Raw genomic sequence first — 26191 nt, forward strand, 5'->3', positions numbered from 1 at the left:
AATCTGGCAACAACCCTTGAAATGACAGTCATGTGTCAGTCACATCTCCCAGCCAAAAGTCCCATCATAGCTCACGTCGGCCTAGCTCAGCAGGCCAGGACTTTCCCAGGGCTAGGCCCCCCACATTTGTCTCCAAGAAGCAATAGAAGGAGCAGCCTCAGTTCGGCAATTCATTGCTATTCTGACAGCAGGCGCCCGAAGGCCATCACATTTATCATTCCGGCAATGAGACACACATACAAGCACACATACAAACATACATAGAGAGGAACACATTTTCCTAGCTGGTGTTGGTTGATGACATGTTTCGGAAAAACGAGCATCATACACATGTGATGTGGTTGTGTTGTGTTGAACTCATATCAAGGGATGGAGGAGGATGTGGGGGGAGGTGTGGACTAATGTAGGTCAACTAATAAATCACAACAAGTGAGGCATGTCCATCAGCTGGAAACGCATGGGTTTTGTCCCTTCATCCCGAAGGATAATGCAGCCGGGAAGATTACACAGGGAAACATGAGTTTTAACTTGTAATCTCTTTTACTAGGTTTCCTATGTGTAAACAAAAACATTGATCGAAATATGGTGATTTGAAATCAAAATATGTATTACAAAACTGTTTTCTTTTGTAATTTCTTGAAAATAAATGTTTTTCAATTTCTGAAGTTTTTTCTGCAACAGTGTAATATCTCCCTCATTTCTTGTCTCTTCAAAAGACTCACGTGTGTGTGTCACATGGCGTCGTCAAGTTGCCCTGAATACGTCACCAGGGTCACAACGGGTATAAAATCCTACTCCTACTACAAACAAAACTCACCTTCCCGTTCAACACGCTCCGTGCCATTTCCATCTCTTCCGGCACGGTGACCCGGTCGTCCGAGGACAGCGTCCGGATGGGGGCGGACAGCGGGGAGGGCGCCGAATAGCCGAACGCATTTTCCGCCCGCACCGCAAAGATGTAGGACACTTCCGGCGAGAGGCCGGTGACGGTAGCGGTGTTGCCAGCGATGCCACGCAGGGCCACCGTCCAGCCAAGGTCATCAGACGTGGAGTCGGGGCTGAACTGTTCGACGGTGTAGGTGAGCGGGGTGTGGGAGCGGGATTTGTCCTGCGAACGGGACCAGGCCAGGGTGACGTTGCTGTTGGTGATGTTGACGGCCTTCGGGGAGCCCGGGATGGAGGGCACCTGGTCCGACGAGAAGGTGCGCTGCTGGGGACCGGGGAGGTTGTCGTCGACCTGGAAAAAATAGATTATTTTTTTATTAGTTACAATTAAAGTTTCAACAAAATAAATAAATTTAAATTTCTGCTCAGTCCTTTTACAATAAAAATTAAAATTTAGCATTTTTCCTTCATTTCAGTTTTTATATCTAAATCTGTTTTTTATTTAACTCACGTATCTTGAACAAATCTGAAATCTGAGTTTTTTTATGTTAGTATATTAATTCTCATCATGTTTAACTCGCGGGAGCCAGCTCAAAAGTGCTCTGATTTGGTTCAATATTGGCATGGTCCTTGGTAAAAAAAATTCCGTATTTTTTTTTAATTTTTTTTTGATTGGCGAGTACGGTGATCCTTGCCGAAAAAGTGTGATAAAAAGGACGATTTTCACAAAATAAAAACACATTAAAAATTTATCTCCGAATCGGCTGAACGAACTTTAGCTCGCAAGAAAAATGTTAACTTGAGGTTCTAATGCAAATTAATAAGGCATTAAAAAAAAAACTAACTGAATCCACCTATGTGGTCAATTTGTATAAATTTTGATCTATGGGACCCTAAACCAAGTCGAATGCAATTATAGCCTTACCTAAGTGAGGAAGGCAAACAGAGCAGAATTCGCTGACATATCAAATGAAAACTTTATTTGCTGATTTGAAGGTATCGGCACCAAATAGCTCTCAACTGAAAATATTGTTCTTTGATTTTTCTGGATGTTAAATGTAACAAATTCAAAATATCCATTGACATGATTCTGATATATAATTGTCTGGGAAAAATATGGAAAAAATATGGAAAAAATACACATACAGCAATATTTTTGCGCTTTGATTCTTCACATCTTTTTTTTTTGCAATACCATCCTGTGATTTTTGGGGAAAAATGATCGTTGTCTGTAAATATATCAAATACCTTAAATCCTAGTAACAGTGATAGGATTCCAATCTATTTTCAAATATTATTCAATCGAATAAAATTTCTAAACATTTTTATTTTTAAATCACGGATATTAAAAAATCAATAGCGCTATCAAAAGAAAGTTTTATTGAAAATTGTAGTTTTTGTGTAATTGAGTTACTTACAATTTTTGTTTAAAAGTGCGCTGTTAAAAAATATCATAATTTTCAACTTAAAAATCACAATCAAATGTTTGTTTCAACAAGTTTATAAATCATTAATATATCGTTCATAAAATTGAGGTTTAGTTAACAAAACGTTCAAAATTTGCTAAAAAATACTCAAAAAGAGATTATTTCAAGAAATACCAAAACAAAACTTTTGCTACCAAAACCAACTTTGAAGCATCAATCAACCAAAAAATCTTTATTAAATTAGAAATTTATCCTACAAAAAATGTCTATAAATAAGTATTGAAGTGAAATAAATTGAATTATGCAAATGATTTTAAGCTAGGCCAAACAAAATTTTAAGCAAGGGTCCTGATTGCTCAAAATCAACCACTCCATTCGCGAGCACAAATATCAGGCGACGCGATACTGCCCTGATGAATTCCTACCGTTTGTCACTCTATCAACATTCGCTCCCGAACACTCTCTTTTCTACTCTTCTCTCTCTCTGATCGGCTCAGTCTCCGAACGGTTCAGACAGGCCAATCGTCTCCGATCACTCTGAACTGAAAACATTTTTTCTCTGATGCGTTGCGTTATACTCATTGATTTGGGTTGCCTATAATCAATGTTATCAATTAAATTGTGCATTTATTTTGATTTCATAACATTATAGACCATTCAAAGAAACTTCTACCAAAAAAAAAAAATCAAATTGCTGGCAAACTGAGGGCGTGAAGACAAAAAGACTGCCGCGCTGGCATTTTGTGAGAGTGGCTCTTCGCTGAGCATGGTAGTGTGTGAGTGTCGTCGAGCGACGGAGTAGGCAAATATTTTCACGATGTATTTGTTCACTGAGTGAACAGTTCGGGCCACTCGCTGGACATCAAATTCGAAGTCCCGGCTCGTTCTCGCTCGAAAGCTCGACAAGTCGTCAAGTCGAAGCTTCAACGCCAGCGCTTCAACGCCAGCGCTTCAACGCCAGCGCTTCAACGCCAGCGCTTCAACGCCAGCGCTTCAACGCCAGCGCTTCAACGCCAGCGCTTCAACGCCAGCGCTTCAACGCCAGCGCTTCAACGCCAGCGCTTCAACGCCAGCGCTTCAACGCCAGCGCTTCAACGCCAGCGCTTCAACGCCAGCGCTTCAACGCCAGCGCTTCAACGCCAGCGCTTCAACGCCAGCGCTGAACGTTGGAAATGTTCTCAACTTTTTGAAACCAAAATTCAGGGGTGCCAAGCATGAACACTTAAAAAAAATGAAAATCTGCAATTTTTCGGTTAAATGAAAAAATAAAAATTAAGTGACTATGTTTTTAAAACAGTGCAAATTTTAAAAAATTCTTCAAATTTCCTTTTATTGCAAATTTATTTTTTTCGAGAAAAATTTCTTTTTAACCCTCAAACGCCCATGGTTACTCCAGAGCACCACTTAATTTGGTATTCAAAATTAAATTTCTCTGCAACCATTGATTTTTTAAACCTGCTTCAACCTGCAATGGTAAATATAGAATGTTAACAAATAACCATTAAAATTTCGTCCAATTTGATCGATCTACGAGTAATGTGAAAAAACGTAAAAATCTCGATTTTGCTCTTGGCAGGAAGGGGATGAAATTTACATTTAAACATTATATTAATCGGCTACAAAATTTGTGTCCAAATTTCTCTATGGCTTGCGATTTTTTGCCTCCTAAATCTCCCCTTATCTTTTGAAAAAAAAAAACGAAATTAAGTATTAAGATTTTGAAGAATGTTTTTTTTTGTGAAAAAAAAGATAGTAACAAAATCTATAATTTTTTTCTTTCGAGTAACAACTTTGCCGAAGATACCAAACTGATCCGAAAATTCCTTAATAAGATACAGATTTTGAATAATTATTTCGATATTTATATTAATATTTCGTATTTCTAGACTGGTTGGCCAAAAAAGCTGAAATTTTGTTTGCACTTGCTTGCATTTTAGGATTTTTAAGTTCCATTTTCAAAAAATGATTAAGTAAAATACTTTTGTTTTTATTTTATGGTAAATGAAAGTAAATTTAAGATTAAAAAAAACGATTCTTCAGATTTTAACTTTTTTATTTTTTTAAATATTTTTGGATTTCAATGAAATTTTGTCCATGCATTCCCATTGTCAAAAAAAAAACGTTTAGTTTTTTTCCATACCTCTTCATCCATATTTTCGGGCTGGTGATTTAAAAAGAATATGTGGATTTTATCATATTTTAATTTGAAGTTTTTGCCACTAGTTTAATATTTTTTTAATGTTTTAGCGAACAAGAAATCGCATCATTTGTACTATAATTTAAGATGGTGCAAATCTGGTTTCAATAGAACATAATTTGTTGAAAACTGATGATTTTTGGAAACAAAATTTGAAAATTTTCAAGAAAAATTTCAAAAATCATTTTTTAATTGCGCTACTTGCAAGTTTTAGGCAATTCGAGAAAATTTGTTTCCATAAATGCAATGCAACTTAAAAATACTTCATGAAGAAAAGCACCCTTGCTGAGAAAATCTTCCTACTTTGTTTATCGGAGATACAGTCTCCTCAGGTTTAATTTCTGTAAACATTTCTTTTTTCACTGTTATCTTTTAACTGTTCATATCTCGGAAACTATTATTAGAATGAACCTGTTGAAAGAGCGAAAACACTTATTTTTGACATTAAAATGTTGAGCTCTACAACAAAATTGGTCCTTCTCCACCCAACTATATTTTTGATCGAATAAGTTTGGTATCTCGAAGACCTTTTTCCAAAATTGTTCAATTATAATTTCAACAGAAAAAAATTCTCTTCCAGTTTAACATAACCTGACATGAATTTCATTTTCTGACAACTTCGCAATCATTTGCATATTTCACACACACAAAACACAGCACAACTATCTAAACGAGGTACTACTCACCGCCAGATATGCACTCCAGGCCGAAAACACCGTTGCCATGCTGCTGCCCTGTCCGGCGGCCCGGGCCACACACCGGTACCAGCCACTGTCCGCCCGTTGAAGATCTGCAAATAAAAAGGTAAATCAGGATGTGCTGAATTTGTTGCTGCTGCTGGTAGAAAGTGCAAATATTTAGTCTTAAATTCAGAACCGAAACCGACAAGACCCTAGGATTTCGAAATGAAGCTTGGATAAATTTTCGCAAGAAACCAAAGAGGCGTTCCGCTTTCCCGATGTTGTTTCAGATTGGAAATGTTCAACATTCTTTCGGTGAGGCCAGAGGAGGAAGCAATAATATTTCTAGATTAAACAATAACCCACATTTTTGGAGGCCTCGGGCTCGGGCAGAGGCAAGATTTTAATATCGAAATTCCTTCTTCTCCGGGAGCAACTGACCACAGGCTAAATTGTCTGTGTTTTAGCAGTAAATTGCACGGAATGAGTGGTTGGATTTGCTGTTGCTAAATTAGAAGCATTTTAGATAAGGGTATTTCGATAAAGCAAGAAAAAAAATGTCCTTTTCCGATTCATAATCTTTACGTTAAGTTGTGTCCTGATGTGAGAACTCTCATGAAGAAGAGATGAATATAGAGCATCGAATCATGTACAGGACGAGCAGAAGTTTTTGCTCAGCAATTTGTAACATCACAAATCTGCATGCAAGGCTGCATTGGTTGGTTTGCGCTGGAAACGGATACATGAATTTTCGGCCTAGTTTCCGTGAAGAACAAGGAGAGAATGTTCTTGCATGGGAACTAGTTTTTACTTGTGTTTATTATAGAGGAAGAAGGGGATAAAATTCAGAACTTACAAAATGATTTCACATTTTGATTTAAAAAAAATCCTACAAAAAAAAGAAATTTAAATTTGCTTAGTCAAAATAATAACTAAAAGTTTTGTTACCCAAATTTGCTCTAATAATCAGATAACTCAAATCTGTCCCAAAAACACACTCAAACACATCCACCCAAATCCGGAAACTTGGAAATTCCGTTTGAAAGCCTCCGTTCCAACCACATCAGAGGGAAAACGCCTGACGTGTGTGTCTGCACAAGCAGAGCCCTCTCTGGTTCTGAGATCCAACGACGACAAAGCTTTGCGCCTGAATGTAGACTGTGTAGAGCTGCATTGCATATTGCATGAGTTCTTTTTTTTTGTGCATCGATACAGTATCAGAGCACGATGCCACTAATGGAAAACAGTCGCTTTTGAGACACAGTTTTCGTGTGTGTGGTTTACTTGTCTCCTATTGTTTTTCAACCCTTGGTTCTGTTTGAAGGATTTTTTGGGAAGGAGGAAGTGTGTGGGTGGTAGGGGTTGTGGGAAAAAGTGTTTCTTTTCCGGATCTTGCCAGGGCTACAAGTGTGCATCTTCTCAAAACTCGATATTTTACTTCGAGGGGCGTCTTTTCCGGAGGGCAGGCAAGCCACAAACGATGGATATATCTTGGCGTTGAATGGTTAGGGAACCGTATTAGGAGGTGGTTTTGAAAACAAAATAATCAGTAGCAACTTTAAGATATGAAAAAAGATATCTTTTCTGATTATATAATTTCATTGAAACTTCTTCTATAAACCTTGATCTCATTGATATAAAAATTCAAAAAAATGCGTTTTATTAGATCAATCAATCTTTTTTTAATAATTTTGTAATAATTTTTGAAGATTTTAAGTGAAATGATATATGAATATAAAAAATATAACATCACATATAAAAATTTGACAAATGTCCAAACAAACATAAATAAAAATAAAAAAATATATATATAAAAAACATAAAGACATAACGGATTGTTCAATTTTCAAAAATCTAAGTCTTCAGAAGGATTTCCTTATTGATTTGGTGTCTTCGACAAAGTAGCAGGTATAGCTTAACGTGAAGACTTCCATCATTGTCGTGATTTTTCCTTCGAAGATATAAATTTTGCGTCGCTTTCAATATTTTGACAAAATTCCTTCAACAAGTTGTTTAGAATAGTGCCCTACACATGCTGATTCCTTTTGGTAACGATTATCCCATTCCTTGTTAAGTTATGGAAATCGTCATTAATCAATGATTGCCAACTAGGACGTCAATGACTGTGCCACAAAAGTATATAAATTTTGAAGCACAATTGATTTAGATCAAAAATTCCTTCAGTGGCTTCAAGAAGGCAACAACCGGCACATGCTGATTCCTTTTGGTGCTGAAATTCGTTAAATTGAATTTAATACACAATTTTTTATAGTGATGATTAATTTTCTTCGAAAATGATCAACGGCTTCACCTTAATGCTTCTCCGTGAAAAAAAAAAACACACTAACAAAAACAAGCAAATTTTTTATTCTAATTTTAAACAACAAAATGCACAAAATAACCGTTTTTAGGTGGGTTTAAGATGACGAAAAAAATGGCATAATTTGAGTCATGGCACAGGTTGGTCAAATTTCAAGGCAGTGTTGCCAATTTGGAAAAAAATCATGATTTTTGAAATTTACATAAAGAAGTTTTTTTTTTTAATCTGCATTGATTATTTTTTGCAATTTTAATTCTTTGCCAAATTGTTGCTCTGGGACCATCCATAAACCACGTGGACACTTTTTTGGGAATCTGTTACCCCCCCCCCTCCCTTCGTGGACAATTGTCCATACAAAAAAAAACTTTTTTTCTATGGATCGTGGACAATCGCCACGATCGCCCCCTAAAGTGTCCACGTGGTTTATGGATGGTCCCTCTTGAGGATTCTAAAATATACATTTTTAACATGCTTTCGCTCTCTGCAAATTGAAATAAACAATTTTAACTGCTCAGAATAAAACTAATATGTATTGGTCAATAACAAGAACATCTTGTTCAAATTTAAATAGTGACAAAAAAACCATATTTATAAAAATAATTTAAGGTGTCTACCTGAAATCCAAGATATCTGTTATTATTTTAGAAAAGAATGTTTTGTTTTTTTGTTTAAAAAAACGCAGAATCTTGAAACGCTGAACTTTAAAATAACAGAATTTGTTCTTTTTTATGAAAAAATAAAATAAAAATGAAAAATTTTATTCATATATTATTTTTTATTAATTCGAAAAATTTAAATTTTCAAAGTACAATTATTAAATAATTCAAAAATTTAAAATTCAAAGATATTAAATTTTTGCCAAATGAAAACTAAAAAAATCATAATATAAAAAAGTTATAAAATTTAAAAGTTCAAGAATTTATCAATTTCAGAAATACGAAATAAGAAAATTCAGAATATACTAGACCTGCATCTTTAAATTTTTCACTTTCTGAAAAGATACTTAAAATTCAAAAATATTGAGGTTCGAAAACTGAAAAAAAATTCCTGAGTTGAAAATCATATTCAAAATGATTTAGCTTGTTTAAAAAAACAGATTCAGATGTTTTAAAAATCCTAAGGACAATTATTATAGAATTCAACAATCAAAACCAAAACTAAAAATTCAAAAAAATTAAAAAATTGTGAACGAAAATATTAAAGATACATTACATTTAAAATATTTGAAAATTTTAAAATTCAAGAATTCAAGAATTCATTTATTTTTAAATTGCAATAATCAGATATCAGGAAATTCATAAAATACTAAACCTGAATTTTTATGTTTTTCAATTTCTTAAAAAATACTTGAAAATCTAAAATGTTGAGGATCACAAAATTTTGAAAAAGGAAATCTAAAAATTTTAAATTAAAGGAAAATTAAATTTAACAAATTCTATAAGTTGAAAATTTTCAATTTCTAGATATTTTTAAATGTAAAATTTGAAAAAAAATAAACTAAGGAATTGAAAAATAAAGAGCTCAATTTTTTTTTTATTTATAAATTTAATAAAACCTACATTTTTATATTTAAATTTTTTCACCAACATTTCCTGCAATTCAAATCTTTTAAATTCTGGATTTAAAAAAATAAATAATTTTAAAATTTATAATTCAGGAAATTCAACAAGGCTTCATCCATAAAGAACGTCACGCTAAAATCAGCCAAAATTAACCCCCTTCTCCCCTCTTGCACGCTTTTCCTATACTTATAACATGCAATGTCACACTTGCTCAGACCCCCCCCCCTGCCCTCTTAGAGCGTGTCATGCTTTATGGATGACGCCCAATACAAATATTAGGAAAATTCTTAAACATAAAAAAATCTTTGTTATTGAAAATTGCAAATTAATAAAGTCAAAATGTTCAGATTTGCAAAATGCAATGATTCTTCTTCAGGGGATGAATAAAAAAATATATCGATAGTTTCCGTAGTTTTGAAAATACTAAAATATCTGTTACAAAAATCTTTGTGAAAGAGCTCTGGTTGATGTGCACATCAATAATTATGAATTTAAAGTTTTTTTAATTTATGAATTTAGGAATATGTACCTTCTCAATATTTTCATCACCTTTATTATTTTCTCATGGTCTCAACTATGATCAATTATTATTCTGAATGTTAAGAAAGAAAATGTTAATATTTATACCTTATTGCAAAAATAAGAAGAAAAAAACTATAATGGTGTAATCAATATAAAGATGTTTTAAGATTGATGAAAAAAAAACAAGAAAAATAATGTTATATTGGCTCAAAAGTTTTTTCAAAAACATCTCAACTAGGGAAAACTGAAATTTTAAAACTTCCGGTATTGGGAAAAAAATTAAAATCAGGAAAAAACGGGAAAACCCCAAGAATTCCAAATTAAACATCTAACGGCCTCCCTGCATGAACTTGAAGAAGTATTTACAAATAAGCAATGTTGTTAAAATATCAAACTGTCAGCTCTCAGCAATTACAATTATCACGCCTGAACATTCATGCCCCAAATACAACTGCTCTTCTCTCCGTTTTGATGCTGTCCGCGCCAAACATAGCCGAACACGTTTTTGTGTTTACACACTCGCGTTTGACAACCTCGTTTTCTCTCTCAACCAACCACAAAAGCCGCCACAAAATCAATTTCGCAAGCGCAGTTTTACGTAACGTCGTCCCAACCGCCATCTCACGTTCTTTCATTGCAGTTTTCAGAGAGATTGAGAGACTCAGCGGTGAGAGAGCATAGTCGAGGAAAAAGGGAAGGAGTGGAAGATAGAGAGAATGCATTCGCATGAGACATACGAAGAGATCTCACAAGCTAGAGTGACAGTCGCTATGTTCTCTGAAGTTTTGGTACAGAGATGATAAAATGATGTTGTTTTTTAATCACTCTTTTGCAACACAGCAAATAAGTAATTACTTTTGTATTTTCATCAATTTTTGATAGTTTTTCCATTCCAAATTACACCGTTTCACAGTTCCGAATCAAGTGGAGGCACCACTTCTCACTGGGTCGGTTCAAGCAAAATGTTAGCAGAGAAGAGGGTGGTGACGCCAGTTTGAAGAAGGATTCTCACACAGGACTTTTCCCCGAGATCCCTAAAATATCGTGCTGAAAAGAAGATACAACTGGAGCTTTCTCACCATCCCCTTTCCCCCAAAGCTTGACATATAAATATGTGAGCTTTATTGGGAAAATATAATCAGAGGAAATGTGTGCCTGAGCCCCGACACAAACACACAATCTTGAAGGAAGTGTGTTTGTGGGTGGCGTTGGGTGGGAGTTTCGGTTTCAGATAAAGGAACGGTTTGCGTCTGTTGGTGGCAGCGAAGCCACCCGGAAGAGAAGCAGTGTTGCTGGTGAAAGGTGCCATAAAATGTAATTCATTGTTTCCGCACAGAAGATCCAACCTTTCTCGTGTTTTCTGGGATTTGCAAGCGGTCCTTCCTCCACTCTCCTCAGGGGTGATGCTTTGTAGTCCTGTCAGCTGGTGGTTTTGCTTGCTTCGAGAAAGTACGGTTCGGGGCCGCAAGAGGACAAATAATGACACTGGGCTAAACACTGGGATCATTAAATGTTTAATTCATAATTCTTTGGAGGTGGTGGTCCTTCCGGTTCTCGATCTCTCTACGGGTGAGTTGCACAAACGTCAAGAGTAAATCTCATGTAAATGGACTGTAAAATGGAAAACATCCTCAAGTGGTAATCCGGAAGGGTCGGGTCGTCGGGTCGTTATGCACCGGTGGACCACAAAATGTGAAGTAGGTTCTGTCGAAGGTGTAGTGTCGTAAAACATTTATGAAATTCTGCTCCTGGGTCACTCAGAACAAAGAGACCCAAAGCCGCAGGTTTAATCGGGATTATTTGTATTGAATTTTACTTTTCTACGATCTTTGAATCAACTCTGATTATTTATTTATTACTGTTACATTAATTGATTCGAATTTCACAGGTTTCTAATCTATAGCGGTGAAACCACGTATCAAACTCATACCCAGACCATTTCCGGCCTTTGAAAAGCCCAGACCAAACGGACCCATCCAATCCCAGCAAAAAGAGGTACCATTTCATTGGAAACCACTCATTAGTACCAATTTTACGGCTGACACTGCTCTCTAATTGCATTGATTGACCACTCCGATATCTCACTTCCCCCTTCCGTACTGCATTGCATTCGGGGACGTTACGACCCGTGGGCCAGGTGCCACCGCATTAACCTTCAATTAGCAACTCCAGTGAACTTCCCCGGAGCAAAGCAACAAAAAAAAAACCAGACCAAAGTCGAGACCCAAACCGTTTGGTGGGTCCGTTATGTGGTGTCGTGACTCCGTGAACCGTTCAATTTTTTTGTTGGACCGTTTTTTCTCGTACTCTCTGAAGGAGGATAGAAGTGCCACAATAAATCACCAAACCAGTAATTACCGAAGCGCTCGAGTTTGGGAGACCCTCTCTCTTCCGGAAGGGAAAGTGATGCGCCCTGGACGCACGACTTCGTTTTTTGATGGTTTATTGGTTTCAGTTGAGAGAAGCCGACCCCACCTTCCGGGGAGAAATTATGGCCAATGTGTGCAACGATTCGTTAAATATCGATCAAATGAAGGTGTTTATTATTGGTCTTGGCCAAGAAAGTGAAAAATTACTTTAAAGTGGGTGGAAAGGCCGGATTGACCAACCTTAAAAAAAAAAAAAAACAACCCGGGCAGACGGAATAAACAAATACTGTTAAAATAACAGAAAATAAATGGATTCTTTTTGAAAAATCCATTTTTGAATAAGTGTTCAATAACAGCTTGACAATAACATTTTTGTTACAGAAGAATACCTCCAACTGTTGTTGGGATAAGTTGTTAAAATAACAAAAAATTAAACAAAGATTTGTACAAAGAATAACTAAAAATGTCATAAGTCAGTTATTACAATAGAGCAGTTCTCTACGAAATTGATCTTAATTTTTGTATTTTTTTATCCGGCTAAAACTTTTTTGGTGCCTTCGGTATGCCCAAAGAAGCCATTTTGCATTATTAGTTTGTCCTTATAAATTTCCATACAAATTTGGCAGCTGTCCATATAAAAATGATGCGTGAAAATTCAAAAATCTGTGTCTTTTGAAGGAATTTTTTGATCGATTTGGTGTCTTCGGCAAAGTTGTAGGTATGGATATGGACTACACTGAAAAAAAAGATACAGGATAAAAAAATTGGGATTTTTAATTTTAATTTTTGTCACCAAAATTTGATTTTCAAAAAAAAAACACTATTTTAATTTTTTTTATATGTTTTAGGGGACATACAATGCCAACTTTTCAGAAATTTCCGGGTTGTGCAAAAAATCTTCGACCGAGTTCTGATTTTTTGAATCAATACTGATTTTTTGAAAAAATCTAAATATTGGTCGCAAAATTTTTTAACTTCATTTTTCGATGTAAAATCAAATTTGCAATCAAAAAGTTCTTCAGTGAAATTTTCATAAAGTACACCGTTTTCAAGTTGAAGCTTTCTTTAGGTAATTTTTTTTGAAAATAGTCGCATTTTTCCATTATTTTTTTTTTCAAATTAGTGCACGTGTTTGCCCACTATTGAAACAAATGGTTTTGAAAAGCTGAGAAAATTCTCTATATTTTGCATTTTTGAACTTTGTTGATACGACCTTTAGTTGCTGAGATATTGCCATGCATCTCAGCAACTAATGGTCAGATTTACAATGTTAAAAAATGAAACATTCGTGGAATTTTCCGATCTTTAAAAAAAAAATATATTTTTCAAAAATTTTTGATCCAGACTGATATTTTAAAAGGGCGTTGAAAATATTTTTTAGAAAAGATCGGAAAATTTCACGAATGTTTCATTTTTGCCTTCCTCACTGAGGTAAGGCTATAATCCTGCTCTAAAAATGAACTTTTTATTTAAAGCTCAAAGACCCACCTTCATGTATACATATCGACTCAGAATCGAAAACTGAAAAAATGTCTGTGTTTGTGTATGTGTCTGTGTATGTGTGTGTGCATGTGTGTGTGTATGTATGTATGTGACCAAAATTCTCACTGAGTTTTCTCAGCACTGTATGTATGTATCCGGATTCCGGATCTCATTTATATGCATGTAAATGATGTCTGGATCCATCATCCGACCCATCGTTGGTTAGGTAATTGAGAGACCTTTCCAATGAGTCCATAACATTGAAGATCTGGCAACCCTGTCTCGAGTTATGACCACTTAAGTGATATTTATGTACTTTTTTGAAGCCGGATCTCACTCAAATGTATGTAAACGATATCCGGATCCATCATCCGACCCATCGTTGGTTAGGTTATTAAGAGACCTTTCCAACGAGTCCACAACATTGAAGATCTGGCAACTCTGTGGACCCTGAGGAAGGCATCAACCACATAGGTGGATTTAGTTAGTTTTTAACATTGAAAACGGACCATTAGTTGCTGAGATATTGACGTTAGAAAATGGTGGGTTGTTTGGGTGAGACTTAAAAAACATCATTTTTTCTGCTTTTGAAACCTTTGCATGGCAATATCTCTACAACTTAAGGTCCTATCAACATAGTTCAAAAAAGCAAAATATAGAGAATTTTTTTAGCTTTTTAAAAATATTTGTTTCAAAAGTAGGCAAACATGTGCACTAATTTAATAAAAAGTGGAAAACTGCGACTATTTTCTAAAAAGTTACCTAAAAATGGCTATAATTGAAAACGGTGCACTTTATGAAAATTTCACTAAAGTACTTTTTGAATGCAAATTTGATTTTACATCGAAAAATGAAGCTGAAAAATTTTTGTGAACAATTTTTAGATTTTTTGAAAAAAATCAGTATTAATTCAAAAAATCATAACTCGGTCAAAGATTTTTTGCACAACCTAGAAATTTCTAAAACGTTGGCATTTTATGTCCCCTAAAACATATAAAAAAAATAAAAATAATGTTTTGCAAATCAAGTTTTAGTGACAAAAAGTTATGTTAAAAATCACTATTTTTTTTAACCGTGTATCATTTTTTTTCAGTGTAGTCCTTATCCATACTTTGCCGAAAGACACCAAATCGATCAAAAAATTCCTTCAAAAGATACAGATTTTTGAGTTTTCATACATCATTTTTGTAATGCAAAATGGCTTCTTTGGGCATACCGAAGGCACCGAAAAAATTTCAGCCGGATTAAAAAATACAAAAAAAAATCGAATGATCGATTTCTGAGAGAATTGTTTAATAACAATGCAATAAAAAAAAATCATAACGGCGAATAACAAATCTTGTTCTAAATAACATAAAATGTTATTGGCATAGTATTTTCAAATAACACAAAATGCAGAGGCGACGCGTGGCCAAAATGTTTACCTGTTCACAGACGTGCATTGGCACGTTCTGCACTGGAACTTCAAATTTAGCACTTGCACCAAGTTCAACTAGTGCTATTAATTAGCACTCCCAAATAGCACGCCAAAGAAATTAGTTTTTTTACTTGTCGCTGGCGCCAGGGCAATTGAAACTATCTGCGCAACTACCTTGTAAAACGACCCATAGGTCTTGGAGGGCCCTTTTCGCTTAAAGTTCTTCTAGGCCATTGACTTCTGAAGGCTGGGATGAGCCCATAATCGGTATTTTCTCTCTCTTTAAACTTTTAACTGACAGCGCTAAGAATTGTGGACAATCTTTGATCCGTTTTCTTGATTCTCTGGTCAAATCCCGCGACAATCTAAAATAAAAAAAATCGTGTAATAATCTAAAGAAAAAAAACCCTTCAGAGAGAATAGAACCATGAACCTTTCACATCGAAATTTTCAAGTTTTTTAGCTCAATCATATTTAAAAAATATCTTTTATACATAATAAAAAAAATAACATGATGAGCAATATTGTTTTGAGAGCTGTTGATCACATGTTTTTTATTGAAATAGTAACTCTTTCAAATTACAGCATATATTATTGCTCAAGAAGTGTAAAATTGAAATGCTTTTTACATTGTAGTTTCCTATAATTAGCTTGTTTTGTAAATAAAAAAAACTAAATCAAAACTTGAGGCGTACTCCAACCACAAGTTTTTCCCTGGAATTTTCATCAGAATGACTTCTCTTATGTTCCATTGGATTAGAATAGAGCAAAAAAAATATCATTATTCTCAAATCTCACTAAGCAAACATTCCGGATGTTGACCATTCCAAAACAATTAGGCCATAAACATTGTATTTTACGTTTATCTTAAAAAATTTCCTAAAAAACTAGAGGGAAAAAATTAATATCGATGAAAATTATGAAAATCTACAAAAAATAAAATAAAAAACATCACTTTATAAAATTTTCTCAAAAAAATTTAAACGATCAAAACTCAAGAATTCAAACCAAGTACAAATTATTACGACAGTTTTATTTTGATTTTTGTTTGTGGACAAACAACATGTAAAGGAAATTATTGTATGCTTGGTAGGGTAAAGATTTTGTTCTATTTTCTTCCAAATTATTTTGCAAATCTGTCGATGAACTTGCTTGCTCACTTTTAACTGAGCTATTTATTACTTTATTTCGGTTAAAAACGCTTTTTGGAAGCAACATGCCGTTCTACTATTTATAACAATTAAAAAAGTTTTACAAAAATATTTGAGCGAACACGCCAAATCGTCTTAGAATCATGGAACAGCCAAGCGCATTCGTAGGGTACGTTATCCATTAGTGGACCCCTTTCCTATAGTGGACCCTCTGAAGTGTTTTTGATGAAAAAATCAATAAAATCACAATTTCAAGCGTGTTTTTGTCTACAAATCTTTTATTTGGCATGTTCGGCATAATTTAAAACAATGTTGGCTGACATTGACGTGTCCTTTCAGCCAAAATAAGTGTTTTGAGTTCGACATCTGAAATCAGCCATGGCCACTAGCATTTTCACAACAAAACTGCATTTATATTTAATGATTGAATTAACTATCCAATCATTTTTTGACTGATTATTCAACTTCAGCAGGTCGAAATAATGTAAGTTTAAGATACTTTACTTAAATAAAGCGAAGAACTGCTCATTTTCGAGCAAAACTTAGGGGGGTCCAATATAGGACAACGAAAATCCAAACTTTTCCAAAAGTGGACCCCTGTTAATTTAACTTACAAAAATAAAGAAAACTGTGTATTTAAGCAAAAGTTTGTCTAAAATATACAATAAATGCTTGTTGTAATCAACCTAAACGCATATTTTTTTCACCAAATATGCTGAAGCCGAAAGAATTTATAATTAATCAAAACTTTAGTTAATGGTACTTAACAGAAGCATCATAGTTGCAGTTTGAAATGATATTTTATAATAATAAATCAATTACAAAACATTTTTTTTTAAATAAACATGCGTGATTTTATCAGCAAGCCGGCTCCGTGGCTTAATGGTTACGGCTTCTGCCTCACAAGCAGAAGGTTCAGGGATTAAATCCCAGCCGGTACTTTTGAAATTTGGAATCAGGAATTTGAACTTTGAATATGAACAAAAACGAAAATGAATCAGGTGGGATTCGAACTCACACCTCTGGATTGGTGGTCTGAGACGCTAAGCAGTCGGCCATCAGAAGGTTAACACTCTAGCAGTGAATTGATGATCCGTAGTGTTGAAACATGTCTCATATTAAATACGCGCTGATCCCTGATTTGCCTGACGGGATTGGAAGTCTAAATATAGATCGAGTTTCCTTCAGATGCTTGCTTCTATGTTTAGGCGGGGCCGAACAATGCCCAGCGACCTCGGAATTGGACCGCAAGGAGCTCTGTCATTCTGAAACGGGTCGTTGGAAGCAGCGCGAGGGCTATCACCACCTAATACCCGGGACTGAGATAAGTTGTATCAGCATTCGGCATATACAAAGTCTGATACAAACTATACTTTCCCATAATATCGCTACCGGTTAGCGGGTATTGGATTGGACCACACACACACACACATGCGTGATTTTATCAGCAACTGTAAACAAATCTATTGTTTAGTTTTGGTCAACCATTTATGTATTTAATATGAAAAAATGTGCATCAAAATTACTTTTTTAAAATTATTTTATGTTTACAGTGGTTTTTGAAAAAAACTGATGAAACAAATACTCAAAATTGTTCAAAACACTCCAGATTCCATTATTTTGTTCAAAGGGTTATGAAAAAGTGCTTAAAATATTGAAAATTTGTGAAAAATGTGCTTCGGCTCTACTAGGGGGTCCACTAATGGTTAAAATACCCTATCTATAAAGCTCTCAATGAAAATCTAACGCGCACTGAAAATTCTCCCAAGCAGCCGCCAACCTGTTCGTATTTCTCCATGCACGAGTTCCCATATAACGCATCCAAAAATACACAGAAAGACCTCCCTATTTGTACACGCTGGACGGTATGAATGTGGTAGTTCAGGGTGTGCATGAAAGCTTTTGCACAGTCGACATAAAAGCGCGCGAGCCGAGACGCAAGCAGGGAGAGAGCAAAGTTCAAAGAGAGAGAGAGAAAAACTCTAGATTTTGCTCTCTCCCTGCTCGTGTCTCGGCTCGCGCGCTTTTATGTCGACTGTGCAAAAGCTTTCATGCACACCCTGAACTACCACATTCATACCGTCCAGCGTGTACAAATAGGGAGGTCTTTCTGTGTATTTTTGGATGCGTTATATGGGAACTCGTGCATGGACAAATTCGGACAGGTTGGCGGCTGCTTGGGAGAATTTTCACTGACGCTCTATGATACGAATGCGCTTGGCTACTTCATGGTTCCAAGAAGAGTTGGCGTGTTCGTTCAATTATTTTGATGAACATATTTTAATTCTTTCTTCAGAAAGAAATCAAAATGATCACCTGTCCTATGAACAGGTTGAACAGGTGGACGCGACGCCTCTGACAAAATGTTATTCCCAACCTATTTCCGTCTGCTCGGGAAATCTGAAAAATTTTATTTTAAAATCCTAAAAAAACACAGATAGCAAAGGACTTAGTTTGAAGAGATTTATGATTTTGAAGAGTCCTATTGCAATAACCCAAATCCGAGCACGAAGTCCATTAATTTGACAAATGGTTGCTCCCGCTCGATTTGTTTCGGGCAATTTTATGCCCTTTGCCGTATCGATAATCACCGCCACAATTCATTCTAATCGACCCCCTTGAACGCTTTGTCCTCGTTGGTCCAGTTTACCCTCAAGAAGAATTATACCGTTTTCTACCTTTGATTAAAAGCAATTTCCGTCACCTGCCTCCCCAACCCCATGAATCCATCGAAACTGCCATCGACAGCAAACTTCAGTTATTCACACCAACAACAATATCGGGCTCTGTTCTTGGAGGGGTTCAAGAACAACAACGACAAACGGTAGCAAACCCCACCTTCCCCCCACCTTCTGATGATTCTACATTAGCTCCAAAGTGGCCACCCATTAAATCCAATCACTTCACACCGTAGTCCGTATCGACACCCCCATGGTAGACTGAAGTCGAGACGTCGTTCCTTGCCATAACCATAAATATAGCCCATGGCTCGGCGGACATGGCCCAGCCGGGCCGACCCGTGACAATAAAGGTGTCCTCTCGTTCGTTTATTGGTTGGTTTTTGGGGTGAGGTACGTACCACTTGGAGAAAACGCTGACGTGTTAACCCTTGGCGTGGAATTTATTTATATTGAAACTCAAAAATTTTAAATATTTCAAAGGAAAAACAAAAAACCATAAAAATGAAAAAGAAACTTCTGAAAACACTTGAGGGTTAAGGCCCTCCCCTCCTCAATTGAAGTGGGATTGAAGGAGCCCCCCTCGTAAAAAGACGGTTCTTCTGCCACGTAAGAAGTTCTACCAACTCGAGGGGGGAGCAGGTAGTTAGGGTCCCTAAGTCGACGGTCGTCGGGAAGTGGAACTAAGTGTTATGGCGGTTGGTGGAGGGGACACTGCGGCGGCGGCGTCGTCAGGTGCGGTCCCTCGTGAGGCGAAATCGGAAGCAGTCCTGATAATGACAACGAGTGTAATTCAGGTGATAACAGCTATGATCAGCCATGATTACAAAATGGCTTCCTGGGGGGAGGGAGGGAGGTTGGTGGGGGAGGTGGGTGATGACAATGGGGAATAATTGTTGCTTGGAGAAGAGAGGAAAATCGATATGTTTAGCATCAGCTGTGTCTTCAACGTGAGATTTATCATTTCATACAGATGAACAAAACTTTGGAAAATGCAAAATTTGGCAAATTACCTTAGAATTTTAGATTTTTTATGCTATGGAAATGTTGAAGAATCTGTATCTTAAGAAGTCATTTTTAAATTGATGTTTTCGGCAAAGTTCTAATTGAAGTACACATTGAATCATATTTACCCATTTTCAATTTCAAGTATTCACATATAAATCAAATTGTGCAAAACTACACAAAAATGCATTTTTTAAGCAATTTGTACAGAGTGATGAAAATTTGTTTTCCCATGTTATGATTTTTGAAAATTAGGGATTTTAATGTATTCTCAAAATCCAAGTCGAAAAAAATAACTTCATTATTTGATAAAAAACTAACATAATCCACCTATGTGGTTGATGCCTTCCTCACTTTTTACCAAAAATGGGTATATGAGTGGTTTCATAATTTTTTTAGATCCAGAAAAAAAGAACACAATGTATAACTTATGTGGTTATAACTCGAGACAGGGTTGCCAGATCTTCAATGTCTTGGACTCATTGGAAAGGCCTTTCAATTACCTAATCAACAATTTCAATTACCTATTTCGAAAACACATTTTTATGCAAAATTTATGCTGAGAAAACTCAGTGAGAATTTTGGTCACATACATACATACACACACACATACACACACACATACACACACACAGACATTTGTTCAGTTTTCGATTCTGAGTAGATATGTATACCTGAAGGTGAGTCTAGGAGCTTTTAATAGAAAGTTCATTTTTAGAGCAGGATTATAGCCTTACCTCAGTGAGGAAGGCAAAAAAACAATTCGACGTCGTCGTGCTATCTTGTCGCACCCGCCATTTTGACGTTCCGAGAAAAACGCGTTTTAATGTTTGACCTTGAATATTCAAAAACGAGAGCATGCAATGTAAACAATAACAAACACGTTTTGTTTGGCTCACCATTCTGTGCATTGTCCCAAAGTTTGGTTGAAGTTGGTTGCTGGAGTCCCGAGTTATCATTACAAATGTTTACGGTAGTCTTGCTTGTACGTGTGACAAACGAATCCTGACTTTCCTGGCCTGAAATCCCTTTGTCCTTTTGTCGCACTTACATCAATTTTCATGGAGTGACAAGATAGCACGACAAAATTGAAACTACATTCATTAGTAAAGTGACAAAAATGCACGGAGTTTTTTCGGTTTTTGTTGAATATCTCAGGATTGAAATCGAATTTTGGGGATCTGTGAAGGTCAAAAGGTGAGGCATTGTGAGCTGCACAAAATGGCGTTCTTAACTCAATTTGGCCCAAAATGCACGTACGACAAGTTAGCACGATGGCGACGAATTTGTAATCAAGAGGCCTAAAAAAACATTGAAATAGAGCAACTCTCTACGAAATCGGCCGATTTCGACCATTTTTATTTTTTGTATTTTTTTATTTGGCTCAAACTTTGTGGGGGCCTTCCCTATGACCAAATAAGCTATTTTGTGTCATTGGTTCAACCATACAAGTCTCCATACAATTTTGGCTGCTGTCCATAAAAAATGGTATGTAAATATTTAAACAGCTGTAAATTTTGAGTGAATTTTCTGATCAATTTGGTGTCTTCGGCAAAGTTGTAGGTATTGTTGAGGACTTTTGAGAAAAAATAGGTACACGGAAAAAAATGCAGATTTTCAAATCAATTTTTTTTTATATAAACTCAATTTCCCAAAATAGGTATTTTTTGATTATCGAGATTTTTTTATATGTTTTAGGGGACAAAAACCCGCAACTTTTGAGCCACAGAGAAACATGGTCAAAAAATCTGCCGTCGAGTTATGAATTTTTGAAAAATAGTGATTTTTGAAAAAATAGAAAATTCATGCAAAAACAAATTTTCCGATCACTTCGAAAAAAATATTTTGAAAAATTTTAAATCAAGAATAACATTTAAATGGGCATAATATTCAATGTTTGGCCCTTTTAAAATGTTAGTCTCAATTGAAAAATATAAAAAAATATTTTTTTCGAAGAGCTCACGAGCCTTCACGATTGTTTCATGTTTTAACATTGAAAAACGGACCATTTGTTGCAGAGATATTAACATTAGAAAATGGTGGATTATTTAGGTGAGACTTAGAAAACTTCAATTTTCGTGTTTCTTTTTCTTAAAACGGCTCTATCTCAGCAACCCGAGGTCCAATCTGTAATATCTCTTTGACAATTTTATAGCAAATTTTCTGAACATTTAAAAAAAAATATTTTTAGAAATGGTCACTCATGGTCACTATTTTTAAAAATTGAAAAACTGCAAATATTTCGCTAAAATCAAACTTTCGGTGGCTATATCTTGAAAACAGAGCCCTTTATCAAAAAATCTTTGGAATACTTTTCGATTGGAAATTCAATTTTACATTAAAAAAAGAGGTCAAATTTGTTTTTGCATAAAATTTCGATATTTTTCAAAAATCACTATATTTTCAAAAATTTATAACTCGGCAGCAGATTTTTTGCCATGTTTCTCTATGGCTCAAAAGTTGCGGGTTTTTGTCCCCCAAAACATATCAAAAATCTCGAAAATCTAAAAAAGTACTTATTTTGGGAAATTGTGCTGTTGTGAAAAAAATGTTGATTAAAAAATCAGCAATTTTTTTTTCCGTGTACCTATTTTTTTCTCAAAAGTCCTCAACAATACCTACAACTTTGCCGAAGACACCAAATTGATCAGAAAATTCACTCAAAAGTTACAGCTGTTTGAATATTTACATACCATTTTTGTATGGACAGCAGCCAAAATTGTATGGAGCCTTGTATGGGTGAACCAATGACTCAAAATAGCTTATTTGGTCATAGGGAAGGCCCCCACAAAGTTTGAGCCAAATTAGAAAAAGACGAATAAAATCCATTTCCGGTTTTGGTAGAGAATTCAAAATTCTAGCTTGTGATTTTAATTTTTTTATCCTTCTTTCGATCTTGATTACCTTTTTAAATATTTGCAACTGCCTTATAAACTTTTTTCAAAAGTCCAAATCTGGAGTTTTTTTTTGAAAAGGTCCAATAAACTAAATTTCCAGTTTTTGCACTTTGGGTGTTTTGAAACCGCCTAGAGTCAGGGGTATTAAAAAACACTCAAAAAGCAAAAACTGGAAATTTGGTTTATGGACCTTTTCAAAAAAAACTTCAGAAATGTTGTTTTCATCATTCCTGAAATATTTGTTTTATGAAAATCAGAAATTTTCCTTTCATATCCCTTTAGTTATTTTTTAAATGAAGATATTTCGTAAAAATATTCGAAAGAAATGGACGATAGAGAGTTAAGCTGAAATAATGCTGATTATATTCTGATGGAAAGTCGAGCTTTCAATTGAGAAGTACTTAATGACACTTTTAAAAATGTTCAACGTTTTCGAGATGCAGCCACATAAATTTGGAAGAAACATTTCCATTTTTTAAATTGTCGGTCATGGCTGCCTGTTATGAAGATAACTTCTTAACTTGAAAAATTCTTATGAATTTGTCGAAGAAACGTTGAAGTTTGCTCTTTTCAATTCTAAAATACAGCTACATAGAAAAAACAACAGAATTTAAGATTTCTAAGTGTCGCCCAAACAGCATTTAATGTTCACAGACTTAACAGTTTCAGTCAGGACAATATTATCTGAAGTTAAGATCATCCGAAGAACATAAAAGAAACTTCATAACAGCAAATGCAAGTTGTTTGGCCAAAAAAAATTTAAAAAACAAGCCTAGGATTCAACATTTAAATAGAAAAAGTAGAAAAAGTGTTAAAAAATGCATTTTAAACGCGTCCACTTGCTTTCCAATCATTCATTTTCAAAATATCGAAGTGTAAACGGAAATTTTTTTTCACTTAAAAAAAACTTTTCGTGTACATTGGTATTTCATGAAAATTTAAATTGTCTTCAAAGGAGTTTAAACATGCTAAATGGGTAATTCTCTACCAACTCACACGAAATCGGGAAAAGTTGCCCCGACCCCTTTTCGATATGCTTGAAACTTTGTTCTAAGGGGTAACTTTTGTCCCTGATCACGATTCCGAGGTTCGTTTTTTGATATCTCGTGACGGAGGGGCGGTACGACTCCTTCCATTTTTGAACATGCGAGAAAAGAGGTGTTTTTCAATAATTTGCAGCCTAAAACGGTGATGAGATAGAAATTTGGTGTCAAAGGGACTTTTATGTAAAATTAGACGCCCAATTTGATGGCGTACTCCGAATTCCGAAAAAACGTATTTTTCATCGAAAAAAACACTAAAAAAGTTTTAAAAATTCTTCCATTTTCCGTTACTCGACTGTAAAAAATTGTGGAACATGTCATTTTATGGCAAATTTAATGTATTTTTCGAATCTACATTGACTTAGAAGGGTCATTTTTTCATTTAGAACAAAATTTTTCATTTTAAAATTTCGTGTTTTTTCTAACTTTGCAGGGTTATTTTTTAGAGTGTAACAATGTTCAACAAAGTTGTAGAACAGACAATTACAAAAATTTTGATATAAAGACATAAGGGGTTTGTTTATAATAACCACGAGTTGCCGCGATTTTACGAAAAAAAGTTTTAATTTTCATTGAAATTTTGTTGTTTTTCGAAAAAAAATTATTCCCTAATTATTCAGGGGCGACATAAACTTTGAAAAATATTTCCAACAGCCTTATTAGTTTTTTACAGGTTGTAAACTTTTTGAATCAGTAATCTAGACAAGTATTGGTTTAATTTTAATTCAATATTTATTATTCTATTATCTACTGGTTGTGATTGGTTTTATAATACTTTGATTCAATATTCATTATTATCAAATATCCCGGGAGTCTTGACCAAAAAATGCTTTTTGCTCTCAGTCGCTCGATTTTTTAATAGTAAAATACTTTCTATGTGTTCAACACTTTCACGATAGAATCCATCATGACACCTTGGGTGCCATTGTCACACGACAATCCATCAATTTACACCGAAGACAACATCATCGGCTGTCAGCATCCCGAAACCCCTCCACTTCCCCCCGGAAATGTATTCAAATCATTCCTTAAACGTCGATCATTTCCGCTCGCTCTCCGGTAATCCGAGCTGTCACCCCACCCGACAGTTGCGAAATCTCCCAAGTCAGTCACTCCCGAATCAAATCAAATCAAATCATCTCCAATCGGGCCCAAAGTGACAGTGACAACTCACGCAACACCTGTGTGTGTGTTCGTGCGCCCACCACCTGGAACCATGTTCTAACAAAAGAAGAAAAAAAATGAAAGAAAGCCCGAAAACGGAAGCCAAATCAGCTCAGCGCACCGTCAATGAACCGTGCCCAGGTGAGGAGAGCAGCCCTTCTCAGAAGAGGCATGCAACAAATTCCTCCCCGACCTCCTCCTCCCGTCACCATCGTAGCCGGTGGAAAACAATTCTCAGGAAGCTCGTTTTCTGAAAAAGGACTCCACGTCCAAGGGGGGGAGGGGGGGCACGTGCCGCTAGTCCTTTCTCCACCATCACCAATTTGGCTCAACACTTTCCAACAGCGGCGGCGTATTTATTTGCATCCCTAACCAATACGAAGAAGAGGAGAGGAGGGAAAAAAGATTGTTCTGAATGGAGGTGGGATGCTGAAGGACCTCTTTTGATGGGATTTCCGTGCGAAAAAATGGAGATGCGGAAAAAAAGATTGGGAGTAATTCAACTAAATGTAGGACCAGATTTCATATCAGATCATTTTACATTTTAATTTGAAATTAAGTTATTTTGATTTCATTTAAAAGATTGAAGAGCTTTAAATTATTTCTATCAAGAATTTAATACTATTCCTACGAGAAGTCCAAAAGTCCGCTACCCTCCACCGAAAACCATTCACGACTGACGTGACGAGTGGTGGAATTTGGCGTTGGGGGTGGTTTCATTCTAATAAAATTTATTCACTTTCACCTACCGTCATCATCGCCCCTCCACGCGCGCTTCCTTACATTACCATGGAAAGAAAGAGCTTTCCACCCTGGGAGGGAAAAACCCAGGTGAGTGGCACTTTCCCAGGTGGAAAACCCAAAAAGGGGGGAGTCGGGCGAAGATGTGTTTGTGCACGTGGTCGACTGAACGTGGTGGGAATATCAAAAACTCACGTGTACATCATGGACTCACACACACACACTAACTCACATTTACCCACAAAGGAAGTTCGGAACGAGCTTGGAAAAGCGGAAATTTATACGAGGGAAATTTACGAGAAGATGCGCGCGCCAGCGAGCGATGGCTCATAAATGGGGCTGCTTCCTTATGGCTTCAGGGGAGCTTTCGCTGTGATGAAATGGAGAGTGGCGTTTGGAAAGGTCTTATAAGCCGATGATTTATTTTGTGTAAGCAGAAACCGAAAAATATAAAAATCTTGTTGCTGTTTAATATGTTGACAATTAGTTGCTAAGATATCGACATTAGAAAATAGTGGATTGTTTGGGTGAGACTTATAAAACATCAATTTTCCTGTTTTTAAACCTTTGCATGGCAATATCTCAGCAACTAAAGGTCGTGCAGCATTTCAAAAAAAAATTTTTTTTTGAAAACTGTGACTATTTTCAAAA

General features: G+C 35.6%; 1 protein-coding gene across 2 annotated transcripts in view; it reads right to left on the bottom strand.

The window, feature by feature from the left end:
- The window catches only part of LOC6043155 (roundabout homolog 1), a 268131-nt gene that overhangs the window by 10348 nt on the left and 231592 nt on the right, over positions 1 to 26191 (bottom strand). For both annotated transcript variants that reach the window (XM_038251502.1, XM_038251503.1), the window contains 2 exons: positions 5196 to 5299; positions 818 to 1237 (listed from right to left, as the gene is read on the bottom strand). In XM_038251502.1, the coding sequence (XP_038107430.1) occupies positions 818 to 1237; positions 5196 to 5299 (524 nt within the window). The remainder of the gene's footprint in view (positions 1 to 817; positions 1238 to 5195; positions 5300 to 26191) is intronic.

Source organism: Culex quinquefasciatus, chromosome 2, assembly GCF_015732765.1.
Source record: "Culex quinquefasciatus strain JHB chromosome 2, VPISU_Cqui_1.0_pri_paternal, whole genome shotgun sequence".
Lineage (NCBI taxonomy): Eukaryota > Metazoa > Arthropoda > Insecta > Diptera > Culicidae > Culex > Culex quinquefasciatus.